This window comes from Astyanax mexicanus, chromosome 16 (assembly GCF_023375975.1).
Source record: "Astyanax mexicanus isolate ESR-SI-001 chromosome 16, AstMex3_surface, whole genome shotgun sequence".
Taxonomy (NCBI): domain Eukaryota; kingdom Metazoa; phylum Chordata; class Actinopteri; order Characiformes; family Acestrorhamphidae; genus Astyanax; species Astyanax mexicanus.
Window position 1 is genome coordinate 30,304,979 of NC_064423.1, and position 17,948 is coordinate 30,322,926.

Sequence of the window (17,948 nt, forward strand, 5' to 3'; positions counted from 1 at the left end):
ATATTAGATATAATTTGTATGGTACATATTATTACTACATACAGATATTTACATTTATATGATACATATTATTATATCATATAACCTATCTTATTACATAAATACATATTTCATTTATTATAGGAGATGTGTTATTATTGTGTTTTATTATTATTATTATTATTTTAATACATAGTATTACATATTTTATGTATATTATTACACATCTTCTTGTTACGTAAATGTATACAATGCATATAGGTGAATGTATATAAAACATATTGGACACGTGGATGACCCCATGTTCTGACACTGTATATAAATAAACCTGTGTGTTCATGGCACCTACTCTGTGATTACTGCCATCTGCGCAGGTATGTGAGTATATGAGTACAAGTGTATGTTGCTTCAAAACCACTGTGTGTGTAGTCAGTCCTTTACCTCTCAGAAGCTCTTTTACCCTGCAGTCTGTGCTGAGCTGACTCTGCGCTGCATTTGTCTGTTAAAGCCAGTCGTCTCTCTCTAACTCCTCTGAGGCTCCCTAACAGATGTTTCTGGATCCATGTAGGAGGGCATTCCTCTTTCTGAGGGAAAAAAAGGGGAGCGAGAACAAGAAAGAGATGAAAAAGCTACTTTAGGAAGGGAGAAGTGTATAGGGATAGTAATGGACTCTTATTTCCCCTGCCCTGTGTGTTCTGCTGGTTCTGCAGTATTCCCTCCAGCTTTTAACAGCCTGTTTCCACATCAGCTGAACTGACCCAGAACCTGATAGAGGCCATTAAACATGAAACGTCAGCTACTGACCTGAGATCAGCTGTAGTAGTGCTGTATGCTGACACTGTTGGCACTGAGGGGGAATGGCAGATGTGGTCAGGATTTCGTTGCCTTTTTATGATGTCCCAAGACACACTAGTACTGTAGCTGTAATCAAACACACATATACACATATACATTTAGCACTTATGATAAGCACATGTAATGAATTAGCACTACACATATTCTCAATATTTAATTCATACACACAGCAATCCAACTTAACATTAACACTACCTACTTGTCTTTACACTCAATTATCATTTTATCAGCTCCATTAGCACTACACATGCTCACTTTGTAGTTCTAAAATTACAGACTGAATATATAAATTAAGAGACCACTTCTGTTTCTGAATCAGTTTCTCTGATTTTGCTATTCATTGAATATGTTTGAGTAAAATGAACATTGTTGTTTTATTCTATAAACTACGGACAACATTTCTCCCAAATTCCAAATAAAAATATCATCATTATTAGAGCATTTATTTGCAGGAAATGAGAAATGGCTAAAAAAAAGATGCAGAGCTTTCAGACCTCAAACAATACAAAGAAAACAAGTTCATATAAATAAAGTTTTAAGAGTGCAGAAATCAATATTTGACTATATAAACCTGGTGGTTTTTAATCACAGATTTCATGCATCCTGGCATGTTCTCCTCCACCAGTCTTACACACTGCTTTTGGATAACTTTATGCCACTCCTTGTACAAAATTTCAAGCAGTTCAGTTTGGTTTAATGTCTTGTAATCATCCATCTTCCTCTTGATTATATTCCAGAGTCTTTCATTTTGGTCAAATCAAAGAAACTCATAATTGTTTTATAGTATATAAATATAACTTATATATATATATATATATATATATATATATATATAAGTTGTATACTATGTTATACCCCACAGGGTTACCACAGTGCAAGTTATGGGTACAAGGTGTGTGTGCATGAGTGCATGTGTGTGTGTAGGGTCACTGTTGGTCACTGGTATATTAATATAATGTTACACCAGAGCAGTTATGTGGGCGGGGCTATGGCTCAAGTCAGATCATTCTTGCATGTGTGGGTCTATGGGAATGCATGTTAGTTTCTTCTCTCTCTCTCTTTCTTTTTCTGACTCTCTCACACACACTGTGTTCCATTTGAGGGGCTCTCAGAGTTTCCTGCCAAATTCTAAAGAGGCCTCTGGTGATAGAGTGGGAAAAGAGTGAGGAGAATGCCAAGAGCATGAGTGAGCGAGTGAGAGACAGAAAGAGAGAAAGAGAGGGTAAGAGAGAACTAGAAAGAAACCAAAGGGGGCTAGAGAGCTTGAATGCATCTGATATTTAAACTACGTTGTTATACTTATGTGTGTGTATAATATCTTTCCCTGTGTGTGTGTATGTGTGTGTGTGTGCATGTGTGTATTTCGGCATGCGTGGGGAGATAATGGAGACCTCTCAGGAGAGACTCGCTGCAGAATGGCAGGGAGTCCGGATAGAGCCGGAAGGTGACCCACTTTTCACAAGGCTCCCTCCTGTCTCTGAACACACTCTGGCCCCATTTCAAAGAGTGTGTGTTTCAAGATGTGGAACGAAGGAGGGTGGAAAGAGAGGGGGTAGAAGGGTGAGGGGGTATCAGAGAGACAGAGGGAGAGCGAAACACAGCAGGGGAAATCTGATAGCATCATCTCCTTACCTTAAAACAGAGACATTTTTCAAAAAAACTTAGACACTCCGCCCCGACTCAGCACATTCCGGCACTGCTGATGGCTCTGCTGTTTGCTGGAGTGGCCTACTGAGGATAAAGGTCACCGTGCAGGCCTCCCAGTGCTGTCTGTGCTCCCTGTAATTCACTCAGCCTTATTACTGTGAGTGCCTGAGACAGGAGCTTCCATCCTCGCATATCTCTAGACGAACAAGGAAAGGTCAGATTACATATGATCCACAAGATAAGAGCCGTCCATGATAAAGCACTGCAGCAGAGCGAGGAGACACTGTGGGGGTGATCACACCTGACCTAAAACCCTGCAAACCTGGGATATATTTAGATGCTGTCAAACATAACAGCCATATTTTAGCAATATGAACAATTATTACAACAAAATCCACAGTAGAAAAGAAGACACACTATAGATCTGTCCAAAGCACACTGTTCCAGATATTAAGGTCTTTGTCTTAATATGTTTCTGGGACACACTCTGAAATATGTTTAAATAAGGACGATAAAGGCATTTATCATTTTGTAATGTTGCCGTTCCTTTTCACAAAACTTAAAATACATTATGGCACTGAGAAAACCAGGCAAATAAGTGTTTCAGATGTTATTTTGTGGATTGTTGTTGTCACTTTCTCGTTTCAAAATTTTCCACACATTTTCTATGGGGGACAAGTCAGGACAGCAGTCATGTATTTGTAATGTGTGCAGCAAGTGGTTTTGCATTGGCTTGTTGAGAAATGCATAGACATCTCAAGAAAATATGTTGTTGTAAAGGCAGAACTTTTTGATCTAAGATCTCAGAGTACTTTTCTGAATTAATGCATCACAGTAGTTGTACTGACACAACATTATATCACGACAGACCCTGATTTTTAGGCTTATTGCTGAGCACAATATGAATGGCCCTTTTTCAATTCAGTTTGGAACAGCAAATAAACCCATTGCATGCCTGGGATTTACTGAGATGCTGGCTAATACAACAAACATATTTTAGCAACAAAAACAATTATTACAACTACAGTCATGTGAAGTGGCCTGCTATTGTGAGAAGGTTTTGTTAATTATGTTAACTATAACATTTTTAATAAAATGCTGATCGTAAAAAACAACTTCAGTCATGTGAAAATATTAGGACACAAGACAGACTTAAGTAAGTAGTTAGTATGTAGTTTATATATTTATTTGTCATAAATAAGACAGGACCTTCCATAATTCAGTTTAACAATGTTCTAATTATTTGCAACTGATGTAATGCATCTGATTCTAATTTTAGACATTTTCAGTAGTAATAAATATGAAGCTGTCGTAACTTTCTTTTTCAAGAAAGCTGCATTTGTTCATTAAAAACGTTTTTACTCTTTTTGTTTTAGTTAAATTACCTAATTTACTGTTTTATATGTTTATTAAAAGGACATGTTTCTATATTTAGTAATGCTGTACTGTACCAGTCAATGTCATGTTTGGACACACCTCTTATCATTTTTTACATTGTAAATTGAATATTGAAGACATTAAAGCTATACATTAAAGATCACATGAAGAACTATTCTTAAAACAAAACGTGTTAAAACAAACCAGAATATGTTTTATACTTTAGATTCTTCTAAGTACCACATTTAGCTTCGAGGACAGATCTGCACACTCTTGGTATTTTAATCTCAGTGTCTTCATGAGGTAGAGTCACCTGGAATAGTTTTCTCAGCATATTGACAAAGTTCCTGTAGGTGCTGAACAATAGTTCAGCTCATCCCAAATCACCATCTGGGATTTTTTTTTTACCATATAATTCTGTATGTGTCCCTAAATTTTCATGTACAATGTACAATGTTAATCTACAATGTAGAAAATAAATTAAATAAAGGAATAAAGAAAAATGTTGAATAAAAAGTTGTATCCAAACTTTTCTCATTTTTTTCTCATTTAAATCTCTCTACTCTGTAACATTATTGGAGATGCCTGGACAAGGTCAGATTGTACATGCAGTACCTAACATAACCTCCAGCTGCCGCTAGATGTCATCCTACACCTTTCAGTTACTACACTGCATATTTCCCTCAAAAATTACTCACACACGACTATTAATACGGTAAGGGTGACTAAAATCAGTAACACGCGCAGTGTTTAATCTCTCTGTGACATTTGTGAAGGTTTAAAACCTGATATTTCCCGGTTTTCTTCCAGCGTACACAATGTTCCTCTATCCGGCACTTGATCATTTCCCGGGAAAGCTCAAACCGCGGCTGTGTTCCAATTTGTGCACTTGTACACTTATTGGATTGTGCGCACTTAAACAATATTAAGTTATGCAAAAATTCTTGGGGTCACTTAAACATTTAAACATTTTACTTACTATTATTTTATTGTCATTTTATTAACTTAGTTCATTATTTTAATTTTTAGCATTATTTAATTTTACAATTATTGTTTTTATTACTCTATTTTCTTAATTACTCAATGGATTTTTTTTGCTGAAGTTAAAAAAAATATGGTAATTTTACTTCGATTTTTTTATTTTATATATATTGTATTAATCTATATTAAATGTATTCATTAAAAACTAATTCAAGCTCAGCTGCGCTGAAATTGAGGGTCACCCTCAATGTTTTCCAGGGTCAAGGTAAAGATTGATTGAACACAACAATCCACATTACAGTCATTTCCAGATATCAAGTAAGACAAGTCGAATTCTACATATCTACATATCCATAATTTTGTTGTAAAATTTCTAAAATCAATAGCACTATATAGGTGGAAAATAATGATGTGTATGTAATTAATTACTGTACTTTGTAGGTTTTTTGTATCTGTGTGTTAGCTTAAAAAGCCTATATACTAACTTTCACCTAAACATTAGTTGATTAAAAATTAGTCTTACAATTGTTACAGAAATGATAATAAGACATTAGAGCCCTAGCTAATAAATCATAGTAGCTTTACTTTTGTACTTTTACCCAGTAGGAGGGCTAAACGAGGGATTTCAATCTACTTTTACTGGGTATAATGGTTATCGAGAGGCGCTAAAGGGAACACCATGTAACGTAAATAAAAAATAGTAATGTGTGGTTGTGACTTATTAAGGGGTGGGAACGAGATAATAAAGTTGGGGGGGGGGAGGCATAGAAACAAGATAATTAAGTCGTAGAGATGACATGGCCAGGACTTAATTAACTTGTTCCCACACCTTAATATGTTGGTTCTATTCATTAGTATCTCGTTCCCATGGCATAATAAGTTGTTTCTATTCATTAGTATCTTGTTCTCACGCGTTAATAAGTCGCGGCCACAACTAAGAATCTCACCCGCACGCCTTAACTAGTTGTGGCCACACATTACTTAATTTTTTTTTAACATGTCACATTTTATTAGGGCCATTCTGTTAAAATATCGGTGTAGAAAAGTTACACTAGAGTACATTCACCTAAAAATTAGCTGATTAAATCAGGAAGTCTTGTCACAAAAAAGGTAACAGGGCATTAGGGCCCTACCTACCTTTTACTTTTGATACTTAAGAACGTACTTTTATACTTTTACCCAGTTGGAGCTCTAAAGAGAGTCTATCTACTTTTCCTGTAGAAATATTTAGCATTACAATGCTAACTAAGTTAGCACTCGGCGTATTGGAACGCGGCCCGTTCGATTCGCGCCGTTCGCGCGCCTCCGCCCGGCGGCTCCTCGTGCTCTGCTGGCGAGTTTCAAGATGGCCGCGCCGCGTGGCGACTTACTGAGGAATTTAAACGCCGGTTTCAGTGATTTCGCAGCGGCGGAGGCGATCAGAGAGGCGCAGGTCTGTATAATACTGTGTTTTAATAAATACATGCACGAGCGATTCCGTTACCGGGGCCCGTCCGGTGCCGTTAACACGACTTGTGCAGCTAAAACGTGTCGGCGCGCGGAGGGACACGTGGATGATCAGTTAGCTGCGGGTTGAGGATGGGGCTGGGTGGGAATTCGGGTAAAACGGGAATAAATCGGATAAACGGGGCGAGTTTACATGCAGGTGTCGGAGAATGGACTGTGGACAGAAACACGCGGGTGTTGTGAAGCGGCTGAGGGGCACGGGGGGCAGCCGGGGGCTGTTTTATGGCACTAACGGCTGTCTGTCTGTCCGTCCTGCCCAACCGGAAAGGAAAAGTTAGCTTAGGTTAGTCATCCTGCAGGCTTATGGGAAATAGCTAGATAACACTAACTAGATAACAGCTAAATAAGGAATAATGCTGAGTATACATATGTATGTTTATGTAGTTTTATTAGCCTTAAACACTATTCTAATACATTTTATTTAACACAAATGTAGTTTATAGTGTTTTTAAAGTGCTGCCATGCAGACTGCACCATTCAAAACATATAACCCAGCTAAATACCCCCACAGCCAGCACACAGCAACAATCTGAGATTAAGACTGATACTAATACCATTATCTGCCCACCTAAGCAGTAGTTATCTTTCAGTGCGTTGTTTTTATTTTTGGAGGAAACTACTGTAGCTAAGCCTGAAGAGCCTGAACTGCAGCTACCAACTTTTGTTCCCCCTCAATAGAACCTGTTGGAGTGGTGTGTGTGTGTGTGTTGGGAAGGGGAGGGGATTAGGGGTACAAGTTCAGACATGTTGAGGTGGTGGTGTTGGTCAGTGGAAGAAAGAATCATTAATTCTCTCTTGGTTAACATTACATCAATGTAACATCAATTAAATGCAATAATAGTACTAAATTACTGTGCAAGTTTTATAGCATGTTAGCCTACATTAATAAGAAGTAAACTTTATATTATACTTACCAGTTGGTCCTGAATTGAGAAAATTAGTTTAGTGAAGATATCTCTAACTAATTGCTCACTAACTTTATTTTGACCTAGGGATAATAGATTATTTTAATTATATTAAGTCACATTCTTGACCTAAGCCATTATCCAAAAGTGGTAGAATGAAATTATCTGCCATTACTGCCAGTACTCTTACATTGATAATTCAGAATGCTTTACACCATTGTATACAAATGATGCATTTTACTTTACTTTTCATGTTTTGACTGTGTTATTTTTGTAATGGATATCTTTATCGCTTTTTCTGTTCTCATTGTCCGTGCTGTTCTGCTTTTCATGCTGCATTGTGAATGTGATTTTTTTTTTCTGGAATTAATAAAGTTTTCTGACTTTCTTCACTAAAAAAAAATAGTATTTTTTTTATTTCATTTGATCTTTATTTACTTTTTATATTGTGTGCCACTCTGAATTCCATTATACATGACAGATTGGCACAATACAAGAATTTGGATGCAAATATAAAATAAATCATTTTGAACAGTAATATGGCAAAAATGATCAACGCCTAAACACCAAAAACTTCCAATAAATCCTTTTTTGTTGTTGTTATTTTTAAGTAACATTGGATAAGTTAACTAATGAAAGTAAACATGGAAATAAAGAAATATTCACTGTAAAAAAACAAACAAACAAAAAAAACCTATATGTATGTAGCACATAATTGCATGCAGGTTTGTAACCATATGAGGGCAGTGCTGATCCTCTGCTACCTGAGATGGGGTAATGAGAATGTGATACTTTAGTCCCTATAATATAAATTGATACCTGTTGATTAGGAACTATTGTTAGACTGCAGTGCAAGACAGCCTGGTCTGAAATGGCATTTTATATAGGCAATTTCAACCCATTTGATTGTGCTTTCTAAACATTATTAACTTTTAGTATACAGCAATTATATTCATTGTTTTGTTGCTATTTGTTCTGATTACATTACATGACTAGATAAAGCTTTTTATAATTCATCCTATATGTTTTTTTCCATTTTCTTCGTCTGCAGGATGGATTTGAAAGAGTATTTGAAAGAAGCCATAACCCTGGATTTGATCATGACTATGACATTACCTCAAGCAACCTGCACGGCAGTCTGGAACCTTCCATTTTATCCATGTTTGAGGACATGTCCCCCACTGGAGAGGTAAGAACTACCTGGTTTAGAGCTGTGGCTTTAGCATGCCTCTCGAAGTGAGTTTGGTGCAAGAAACATCACTGCTGATAGAATCTGAAATGTAAATGTATTTTCAGACTTTGTAAGACTTCATTTATTACATGTTTCAGATGTTTGCTTTATAGTGTTGTGGATTATGCATTGTTGGTAAATTTTCTATAAACTCAGCATGTTTGACCATTTGTTTTAGGTGAAGAACCGGATAGATGAAGAAAGCGAGGCCACACTGCTCTCTGCTCTTTCTGAGATATTGGACAGTGTGATTGAAGACACCTTGTCACCGTTTGACACACTTCCTGACACTGAACTTTTTGTGGCTCAAAGGAGTCATGATTCCAAGGTAAGATTTCAATGTTTTGAACCTGTTAAGTTTTGTTTAACTTGTTATTCATATACAGAAACAACAATTTAATACCATATAAACAAGAAGGTGTAGTATTAAAGGAGAACTCCAGTGTAAAAGTAAATTTTCTCCTTTAATGAAGAAACTAGTCAGTGTAAATGAACATAGTTTGAGGTCTTGTTCATTGTTTTACTATTTGTGAATAGTTTTTTTTATACTGTTAAATGTTCCATTTACAGTTCAGGAGGTCATCTGACAAAGAAGCTGCTCCGCGGGTTGCCAGGTCCCAGCGTTCTTCAACGACAAATTCAAAAGTAAGTACTTATTTGTGAACTGTGTGTCCAAAAAACTGATCTTTGTTTTATATAAAGGCACTGGTTTTGTGCTTTATTCAGGTATAATTGTAATTGTAGTAGATTTTGTTTCCAGTTTTGCAGAAATGCATATTAGGGGGCAGGGGGAAGCAATTATTGCCCGAGACCAGTATTATTCCAATATCATAGTGCATCCCAATACATACGTAACAAAGCAGACCTTAATGATGGTAACAAATGGTTACTAAAACATATTACAATGAACAAGAGGGCAGAAGTAGCTCTGTAGTTAAAACACTGGTTTATTAATTACAGAGTTGGGGATTTAACAGCTCGGTTCCCTAAGCTGCCTTTACCCCCACTTTGCTTCTCACTTTGAAGAGAAGCTATGCTCAAATCTTCAACCCAACTAAACAGTGCATGGTACTATGGGTATTTCATGACCGATAGGCACATTAGTTTCGTACAGTATATTTTTTAGTGGATTTTTGGGGATTGTTACAGCACACTGAAACTTCAGCTCCCACTGCAATAGGACAGAATCCTATTTATTATATGGTGGATTTATAGTTTGAATTGTCTTTGAACCAACACTAGTCTGGCTACACATTTCTTAATTTGTACTTTGTATTTGGCTTTGTACAGGCAGAGAGCCTGCTTTCAGACAGGCAGTTGAGGCCGAGACTCCATCAGAGGATAAAGACGACTACTGTACAGAGAAGCGATGGTGAGGAGGAGGATCTCAGTGAGACCAGGAGACGCCCCGTAAGAACCTTCAGGATTGAATCAGACCCAGAACTCTCTCAGGATGAGCAACAAGATGGATATATGCTTGTGTCACTGGTGGACCTAGTGCGACACATGCATCCGTACAGCCTCAGGGTGGGCCTGGTTAAGGAAGATGGTTCTAGGGCTGTCTGTGATCTGCAGGAGGAAGATGTGTTTGTGGATGTTGTGGGTGATGACGACCTCGAGGACACACTCAGCACTTTTTCACAGCATAATCTGGATTCAGAGCTGATTTCTAAAACCAAGATGGGTCTAAATGAGGATAGCTCGATGAAAAGGCCAAAGGATCAGACATTAAAGATGTGCTCAAGTTTGAGTGAACAGAATAAATATGACATCAACAGTAAGATACTTCAAAAGAGTGCTGGGAGAGCGAAGAAAAAGGTTAGTTTTGCCCCCGAGTTAGCAACAGTTTATGAGTACCAAGATGAAGATGAAGCATCTGAATTTGACTGTCCTGATGCCCAATGCCCAGAAGATCATAAGGACACAGCTGAAACCTCTGTTGACCACTCACTTAAAGCAGCAACAAAGACAACTTCTCAGCAAAGCAACGCAAAACCTAAATCAATCAGCCTGCATGAATATCGCCTTCTCAGACAGAAGTCACTTCCAAAGGAAGAGAAAAAGATGGACTACAGAACCAAGTGGCCCTCAGTACCCGAAAACCCCTCCGAACTGCCCCTCATCCCTTGTATACCAGGTTATATCCCACCTCAGGATAACACAAAAACCTCATTTCATAAAAGCAGGAATTCCTCCTCAAGCTCTGTAACCAAGGCTAAAAGAAACCCTCAAACATTGAACATTGTGCAAGCTGTTGACCCACCAAACCCTGTCATTGTGCCCCTTCCGGTATCTATTCCTGTACCAGCAAAGACCTCATCAGCTTCTGAAGATCAAAGTACAATTATGCAACAGAAAACTGACACAAACAACGCTAATGCAAACCAGCCCACACTTTTAAACCCTCAGCTGCAACCACCTGCATCCCATACCTCTGGAATTCTGAAGCAGAGTGACTCCTTATCTCAAGAAACACTGGAAAGTGCACCACTAGCTGAAGTTACACAGGCCAAATGTTCCTCGACAGTCACTGACGCCACTAAAGCCAATGTCTCTGCTGCTTCTTTACCTGTGAGGGGCAGGCCAGCAAAAAGACGACTCCCTCAAGTGCAGATACCCACAATTACAGAAGAAGCAAGTCAGGAGTCTAATGGAGAAATAGGTAATTAGAACAGATGACTGTTCTCCATTATATTAAAGTGAGTTAAAAAATTCTAATGGATAGCAAATGCAATTCTTGATTTTTTTTTCTTTCTTACAGGAATACAGGCTGCTGATGTAACCAGTCTTTTGGAGCAGTTTGAAACTCAAGGTACCTTGAATATTTTGTGTAGTTTGAATTATTAGTGCAGAAATTCTGTTTTAATTCACTTACAAGTTGGGATGCTATGTAAGATCCAAAATTCTACTTTTTATTAGTGTATGTATTAACAGCAACATATGAAAAATCTCATCCATTTAACAAAATATTTCATATCAACTACGTATGAAGATAAAAATGTAATGTTTTTTTTTACATACATCAGGGGTAGAGGTTCCTGGTAGAATTTTTCCAGCTCTTCAGCATTTGTTCAACTACTTCCTGTACATGTATATGTTGTCCTTCTCCTGCATTCACTGGATTGATTATCAGCCCACTCCCACTTATGACACTGATTTTGTGTCCTTTGCTGGGACTAAGATTGATATACTTCTTCAATCTTTAGTAAGACAATGGAAAGCCTTCGCTCCGTTAAGGCCAGTAATATTTTGAGCAGAATGTAATTATTTCTGTTTTAATTCACAGCAGAGACGTGTTTCTCTCCTAAGCTCATAAAATCTGTCAGTAAAAGCTCGTTCAGCTATAAAGATAGTTGTCTGCGATTTCCACCCTCACAGTGCTGTAACCTGGCGTGCAGTGCTTCTTTAATGGCTTATTGGCTCTGGGCATCCAGGACTCATAACTGTGTGGTAAATTGCTTTGCATTTTCAGGCAACAAAGATTAGAAGTTGCCATGGCAGTGATTATACAGTCCTGGATTTAAGATCCACAGGAGAGTGTGTGGAGTTGCCACAGGAATTTGTAACAAGAATGGAACCTGGCTTGATTTATCTGTGATTTAGCAATCACTTTAAAGATTAATTGTCTGTCTCCTTCTTCCCCTTCTTTACTCCTCTATCCCATTATTCCCTTTGACCTCCTTTAGGCCCTATCTAAAGTTGTTTTTTACCTTTAACTTCTATTACTTTTGTACTTCGCTATTTTAAGTCGCTTTGGACAAAAGCGTCTGCCAAATGTAATGTAATGTAATGTTTAGGTCTCGCAACGGGTTTGTATAGTTTGCTGCACTGCATGTAGTGTTCACATAGGGTTAATTCCATTTCACGCCTAGGGGTGGGGGAGGGGGGGGTCCCAATTCTTGTTAGACTGTAGTGACTGTATGGTGTTTTTGTATAAGCACTGATATAGGAAGTACATGTTTATCAAAGATAATAATTGAGAGAATTCTGTATAACTAATTAAAGGAATCACTAATTAAACTTGTAATGTCTTTTCTTCAGGACTCACTCCTCCTGCAACCCCACCCCATCAGATCTGGAAGCCTCTCCTGCCTGGTCACAGGACAAAGCAGCACGAAGCCATCAAACAATCTGCCAGCAAAGCCATTCAAATCATTGAGCCTCGGCCGTTGCCCCCAAGCAAGGGTCACTTAAGACCCCAGCCATCCACCTCTGTGCCTGCCCCAAGCTTATTTCTTGCATTTAGGGACCACGACTACTGCATAACTCAGGAGGATAAAGAGAGCAGTGACGGGTCACTTTCAGCCATATCTCTACACAGAAAACCTGTAAAAGAGCCAAGGAGTCAAACAAGCCATACATCACTGGACCACAGGACTGTCTGTGAGGAGCAGCGTCTCCCTGCCTCAGTTCTTCTGTCTCCAGAGAGCTCCCCTTGCAGGCAGGAGGAAAGTATGAGTGCAGGTGAAGAAGCAGTGGCACAAAGGGAAACATCTACCCCCTGTTCATCACGCTCTCCAAGCCCTCCAGCCAGGGGCAGGACTAGGAGGAGGCGCTACCGTGAAAGATATCATCATTCTGACTCCAGTTCAGTGTCATCCTCCCGATCCCCGTCCTGTTCTTCCTCAGCCTCATCCTCTTCATCTTCGTCTTGTTCACCACCCAGGAAGAGGTAAATGATTGAATCTTAATCATACCTCCTCATGCTGCTTTGGTGGCTATGACACAGTTATAGCAGTGCTCTTTGAGCCACTACAAAGGACACACATTGAACATGCATTTCTGGACAAGCTGAGATGCATAACCATCATCATACAGAAACAGTAATAATTATACATAATGCTGCTTTATTTACATTTGCAACTGATCTTCATTGAGTCTTGTATAAATTGTAATTTGTATTTGTGGAAATATAAATAATAAATCAATTCTTAATGTCTCTCTTCAGGAGAAGATCAAGGTCTTCTGACAGCAGCTCCAGCTCCTCCTCTCGATCCAGTTCGTCTTCTCTGTCCCCTTCTCCAATTCGCAAACGCCAGCGCCGCTACACTCGGTCGTCCAGGCCTTACAGTGACTCTTGCTCCAGATCCAGATCTCGATCTCGTTCCCGCTTAGGATCTAGCTCACGCTCACCACAGTCTGCATGGAGGAATAAGTGGAACAGGTTAGTGTGTAGACACCAGTCTAAATTCTAGACCAGTATTTCTCAACTCTGGTCCAGGAGGCCTACTGCCTTGCATTTTTTTTGTGTTTTTTTCTGATTCCAACACACCTGGTACAACTAATTGGCTGAATAATAATATTATGTTCTTGAAGCAGGGAAAGGACTAAAATGTGCAGTGGACCAAAGTTGAGAAACACTGCATTGAAAAGTGAAAGACAGGTTTTATAACGTGTCTGTTTTATTGTGATTTGCAGACACAGGGAACGCTCTTATCTGAGCGGATGGGAAGAGGCTCGCAGGATGCGCAAGCAGAAGGCAATTGTGAGTATTTGTGGAGTTCACCTACCACTATTTATAGAAGATGCCCTCTGTGTGTGCGCTAAAAAGTATGACGTCTTCTTTCTTCTGTCTTACCTGTGTTGCTGTCACTCCAGGAGGAGCGTAGAGTCGTATATGTGGGGCGAATACGTGCCACTATGACCGAGGATGAGCTCAGGGATCGTTTTGTAATGTTTGGGAAGATTGAAGACTGCACTGTCCATTTGAGAAGCCGTGGGTGAGTTTGATAACTGTGTAATTCTTAAGTTCCAGCAGTGTTTCACTTACACAGGTGTTGGTATTTTCATCATCCCTGTTCAGCTTATGCACATACGCACAGCTTGTATTGCCAATACAATACTTGACTAAACTGTGCTTTTCTCTCTCAATGCTTCAGGGACAACTACGCATTTGTTACATACTACAGGAAAGATGATGCTTTCACTGCTATAGAAAACGGCACAAAGCTGAGACGTCCAGATGAGCTCCCCTTTGATATCTGCTTCGGTGGAAGACGACAGTTCTGTCAGTCAAATTATGCAGATTTAGGTTTGTATTATTTTTTATTTTATTTTATTTAATTATTCATATATTAATTTTAATCATAATGATGGTTGAGTTAAAAGCTGCTTTTATTTACACCTATTAAAGCACACAGTTAAAATCTAAGCTTTTTATTTTATTTTATATATATATATATATATATATATATATATATATATATATATATATATAACATAACATAACAGTTATTTTTAATACTTTGAGTGCAAGTTTTTAGTGCACTCACCAAACTGCAGCATAAAACTAAAACTAACTGGACCAAGTGTGCAAGACTCTTAACCTTGATTTAGACTCTGAAATACTCCAACTTGTAATTTTATCGTAATGCTTTACTTGAAACTTTTAATAAATTGCTCATACTTTCAGTGAAAAGCAGCTTCCTGTAGGTTTTCCACTAAAATGGTTTTAAACTGTTTTAAGTTGATCATTAAAACTCAGTACTAAGTGCTGCTGTGTTTTACATGCTGGTCCTCCTCCCACTGCAGTTCTGACTCACTTTGTTCCACTTTTCTCATCTACAGATTCCAGTCGTGAAACTGACTCAACTTCAGGAAGGAACAAGTTTGACGCACTTGACTTTGACGCCCTGCTGAAGCAGGCTCAGCGCGGGGCGAAGAGGTAGCCCAGTGGGACCTTCCCCAAGATGAAAGGACAGCGAGAGAACGAAGAAATAAAGGTGGAGTGTGATGGAACCAGACCAAGCACTACCTCAAAATCCCAAAGAGCTTGCACGTGATTTAGCTTTCATATAGCCATTTTTATTTGACCTTAAAGTTAACAAACCTTCTGTTGAAGTGAGCATTTAAAAGATAAGAAAAAAAGTTTGAAGTGTATAAAAACAGAAAAGCATTAAGGAATCTAAAAAAAATCAGTGTATCATAATTTAAGTGTTGTTTTTAGTATTTGATCGTTTTTGTGTGGTAATAATTGTGTCTTTTTTCTTCATTTGCGATGGAAATGCTTTCTAAATGTTTTATTAAAAAATGTCATGCTTGAGTATCATACTTTACAAAGCTTTGAGTGTTTCTTTTTTCCATCCATTTATATTATTGTCATTATTAAATCTGTGTTTGATAGTGAACCCAGGACAAACACAATGAGTTTATGCTGCAGAAGGGATTCATAGCTTCCTAGTGAAACCTTTAACACAGACTAACACAGACTACAAGACCTCTAAACTTTGTACTTTTCGTGAACTTCCTGTGAGCAATCAAAAGGACAACAGTTGGTTTCGTATACTATTTGAAGCACACGCCCTGCAGTTGTAACTTACAGTTGTGGTCAAGAGTTTACATACACTTGTAAAAAAACATAATGTTATGGCTGTCTTGAGTTTTCAATAAGTTCTACAACTCTTATTTTTCTGTGATAGAGTGATCGGAACACATACATGTTTGTCACAAAAAACAGTCATAAAATTTGGTTCTTTCATAAATTTATTATGGGTCTGCTGAAAATGTCACCAAATCTGCTGGGTCAAAAATATACATACAGCAACAAAATTTGTCAATTTTGGTGATGTAGCGAGTTGTGTCAATCAAATTAGCTTCATGTCATGGCCTCTTCACTTCTTGTAAGTGATTCTGATTGACTACAGCTGTTGACTTCTCATGAGCCCATTTAAATAGGGCTCATTTGGCCCAGTGATTAGACTCAGCTACAAAAGCTACAATGGGAAAGTCAAAGGAACTCAGTGTGGATCTGAAAAAGCGAATTATTGACTTGAACAAGTCAGGGAAGTCACTTGGAGCCATTTCAAAGCAGCTACAGGTCCCAAGAGCAACTGTGCAGACAATTATACGCAAGTATAAAGTGCATGGAACAGTTGTGTCACTGCCACGATCAGGAAGAAAACGCATGATATCACATGCTGCCGAGAGGAGATTGGTCAGGATGGTCAAGAGTCAACCAAGAATCACCAAGAAGCAGGTCTGCAAGGATTTGGAAGCTGATGGAACACAGGTGTCAGTCTCCACAGTCAAGCGTGTTTTACATCGCCATGGACTGAGAGGCTGCCGTACAAGAAAGAAGCCCTTGCTCCAGAAAAGGCACCTTAAGACTCGGCTGAAGTTTGCTGCTGATCACATGGACAAAGATAAAACCTTCTGGAGGAAAGTTCTCTGGTCAGACGAAACAAAAATTGAGCTGTTTGGCCACAACACCCAGCAATATGTTTGGAGGAGAAAAGGTGAGGCCTTTAATCCCAGGAACACCATGCCTACTGTCAAGCATGGTGGTGGTAGTATTATGCTCTGGGGATGTTTTGCTGCCAGTGGAACTGGTTCTTTGCAGAAAGTAAATGGGATAATGAAGAAGGAGGATTACCTCCAAATTCTGCAGGAAAACTTAAAACCATCAGCCCGAAGGTTGGGTCTTGGGCGCAGTTGGGTGTTCCAACAAGACAATGACCCAAAACACACATCAAAAGTGGTAAAGGAATGGCTAAACCAGGCTAGAATTAAGGTTTTAGAATGGCCTTCCCAAAGTCCTGACTTAAACCCCATTGAGAACATGTGGACAGTGCTAAAGAAACGGGTTCATGCAAGAAAACCATCACATTTAGCTGAACTGCACCAATTCTGTCAAGAAGAGTGGTCAAACATTCGACCTGAAGCTTGCCAGGAGCTTGTGGATGGTTACCAAAAGCGCCTAGTTGCCGTGAAAATGGCCAAGGGACATGTAACCAAATACTAATGTTGCTGTATGTATATTTTTGACCCAGCAGATTTGGTGACATTTTCAGCAGACCCATAATAAATTTATGAAAGAACCAAATTTTATGACTGTTTTTTGTGACAAACATGTATGTGTTCCGATCACTCTATCACAGAAAAATAAGAGTTGTAGAACTTATTGAAAACTCAAGACAGCCATAACATTATGTTTTTTTACAAGTGTATGTAAACTTTTGACCACAACTGTATGCCATACCTGCAACTGATTACACTATATGTTTAAAAGGTTCCAGACACCTCTTTCTATTAATGACATAAAGTTGCTTTATGGTGCACCTATTGCTGAAAGACTGCTCGCATCATTTTCCTTGTAAGCATCATGCAGGAACAACTGTATATATCTAGGTTTACTGTGACTAATGCACGTCATGGGTCAGATGGACATATGTAAAAAAAACCCTCTGCACTGAGAAGAAGTCGGATTGCGTTCTCTGGAGTGAGGACAACAATACCTTTAAAGATGTGATGGGATGTTGTCAGAGCTGACATTGTTTGAGTTTGATGGTCTTGCTGGTCCTCCAGCATGACCAAGAGACCAAATTACTTGACCATTGCTTTTGACCAGTATGACCAAACTGCTCAGCAAGTATGACCAGCTAGTCACAAGACTCAAATAAGTCTAGTGTATTTGGGTGGCATGATTGCCTCCCAGTGCTAGGGTCCTAGGTTCAAGTCCTATCTGTAAA

At 38.7% G+C, this 17,948-nt stretch overlaps 2 protein-coding genes across 2 annotated transcripts in view; one reads left to right on the forward strand and one right to left on the reverse strand.

Moving 5' to 3' along the window:
• The window catches only part of ldb1b (LIM-domain binding 1b), a 46,806-nt gene extending 44,165 nt beyond the window's left edge, over positions 1 to 2,641 (reverse strand). Inside the window, exons 1-3 of the mRNA XM_015605049.3 lie at positions 2,467 to 2,641; positions 784 to 900; positions 421 to 563 (exon numbers count right to left, since the gene is read on the reverse strand). The gene's annotated coding sequence lies outside the window, so the exon portion shown is untranslated. The remainder of the gene's footprint in view (positions 1 to 420; positions 564 to 783; positions 901 to 2,466) is intronic.
• Positions 2,642 to 6,136: 3,495 nt separating this feature from the next.
• Positions 6,137 to 15,531, forward strand: si:dkey-93h22.8 (uncharacterized protein LOC449943 homolog). Its single transcript, XM_007246107.4, has 12 exons — positions 6,137 to 6,271; positions 8,302 to 8,439; positions 8,660 to 8,809; positions 9,052 to 9,126; positions 9,772 to 11,143; positions 11,243 to 11,293; positions 12,523 to 13,153; positions 13,430 to 13,645; positions 13,900 to 13,966; positions 14,080 to 14,201; positions 14,361 to 14,512; positions 15,049 to 15,531. The coding sequence occupies exons 1-12, from the start codon at positions 6,185 to 6,187 to the stop codon at positions 15,147 to 15,149; spliced, it is 3,162 nt and encodes a 1,053-aa protein (XP_007246169.3). The 5' UTR covers positions 6,137 to 6,184; the 3' UTR covers positions 15,150 to 15,531.
• Positions 15,532 to 17,948: the final 2,417 nt, after the last annotated feature.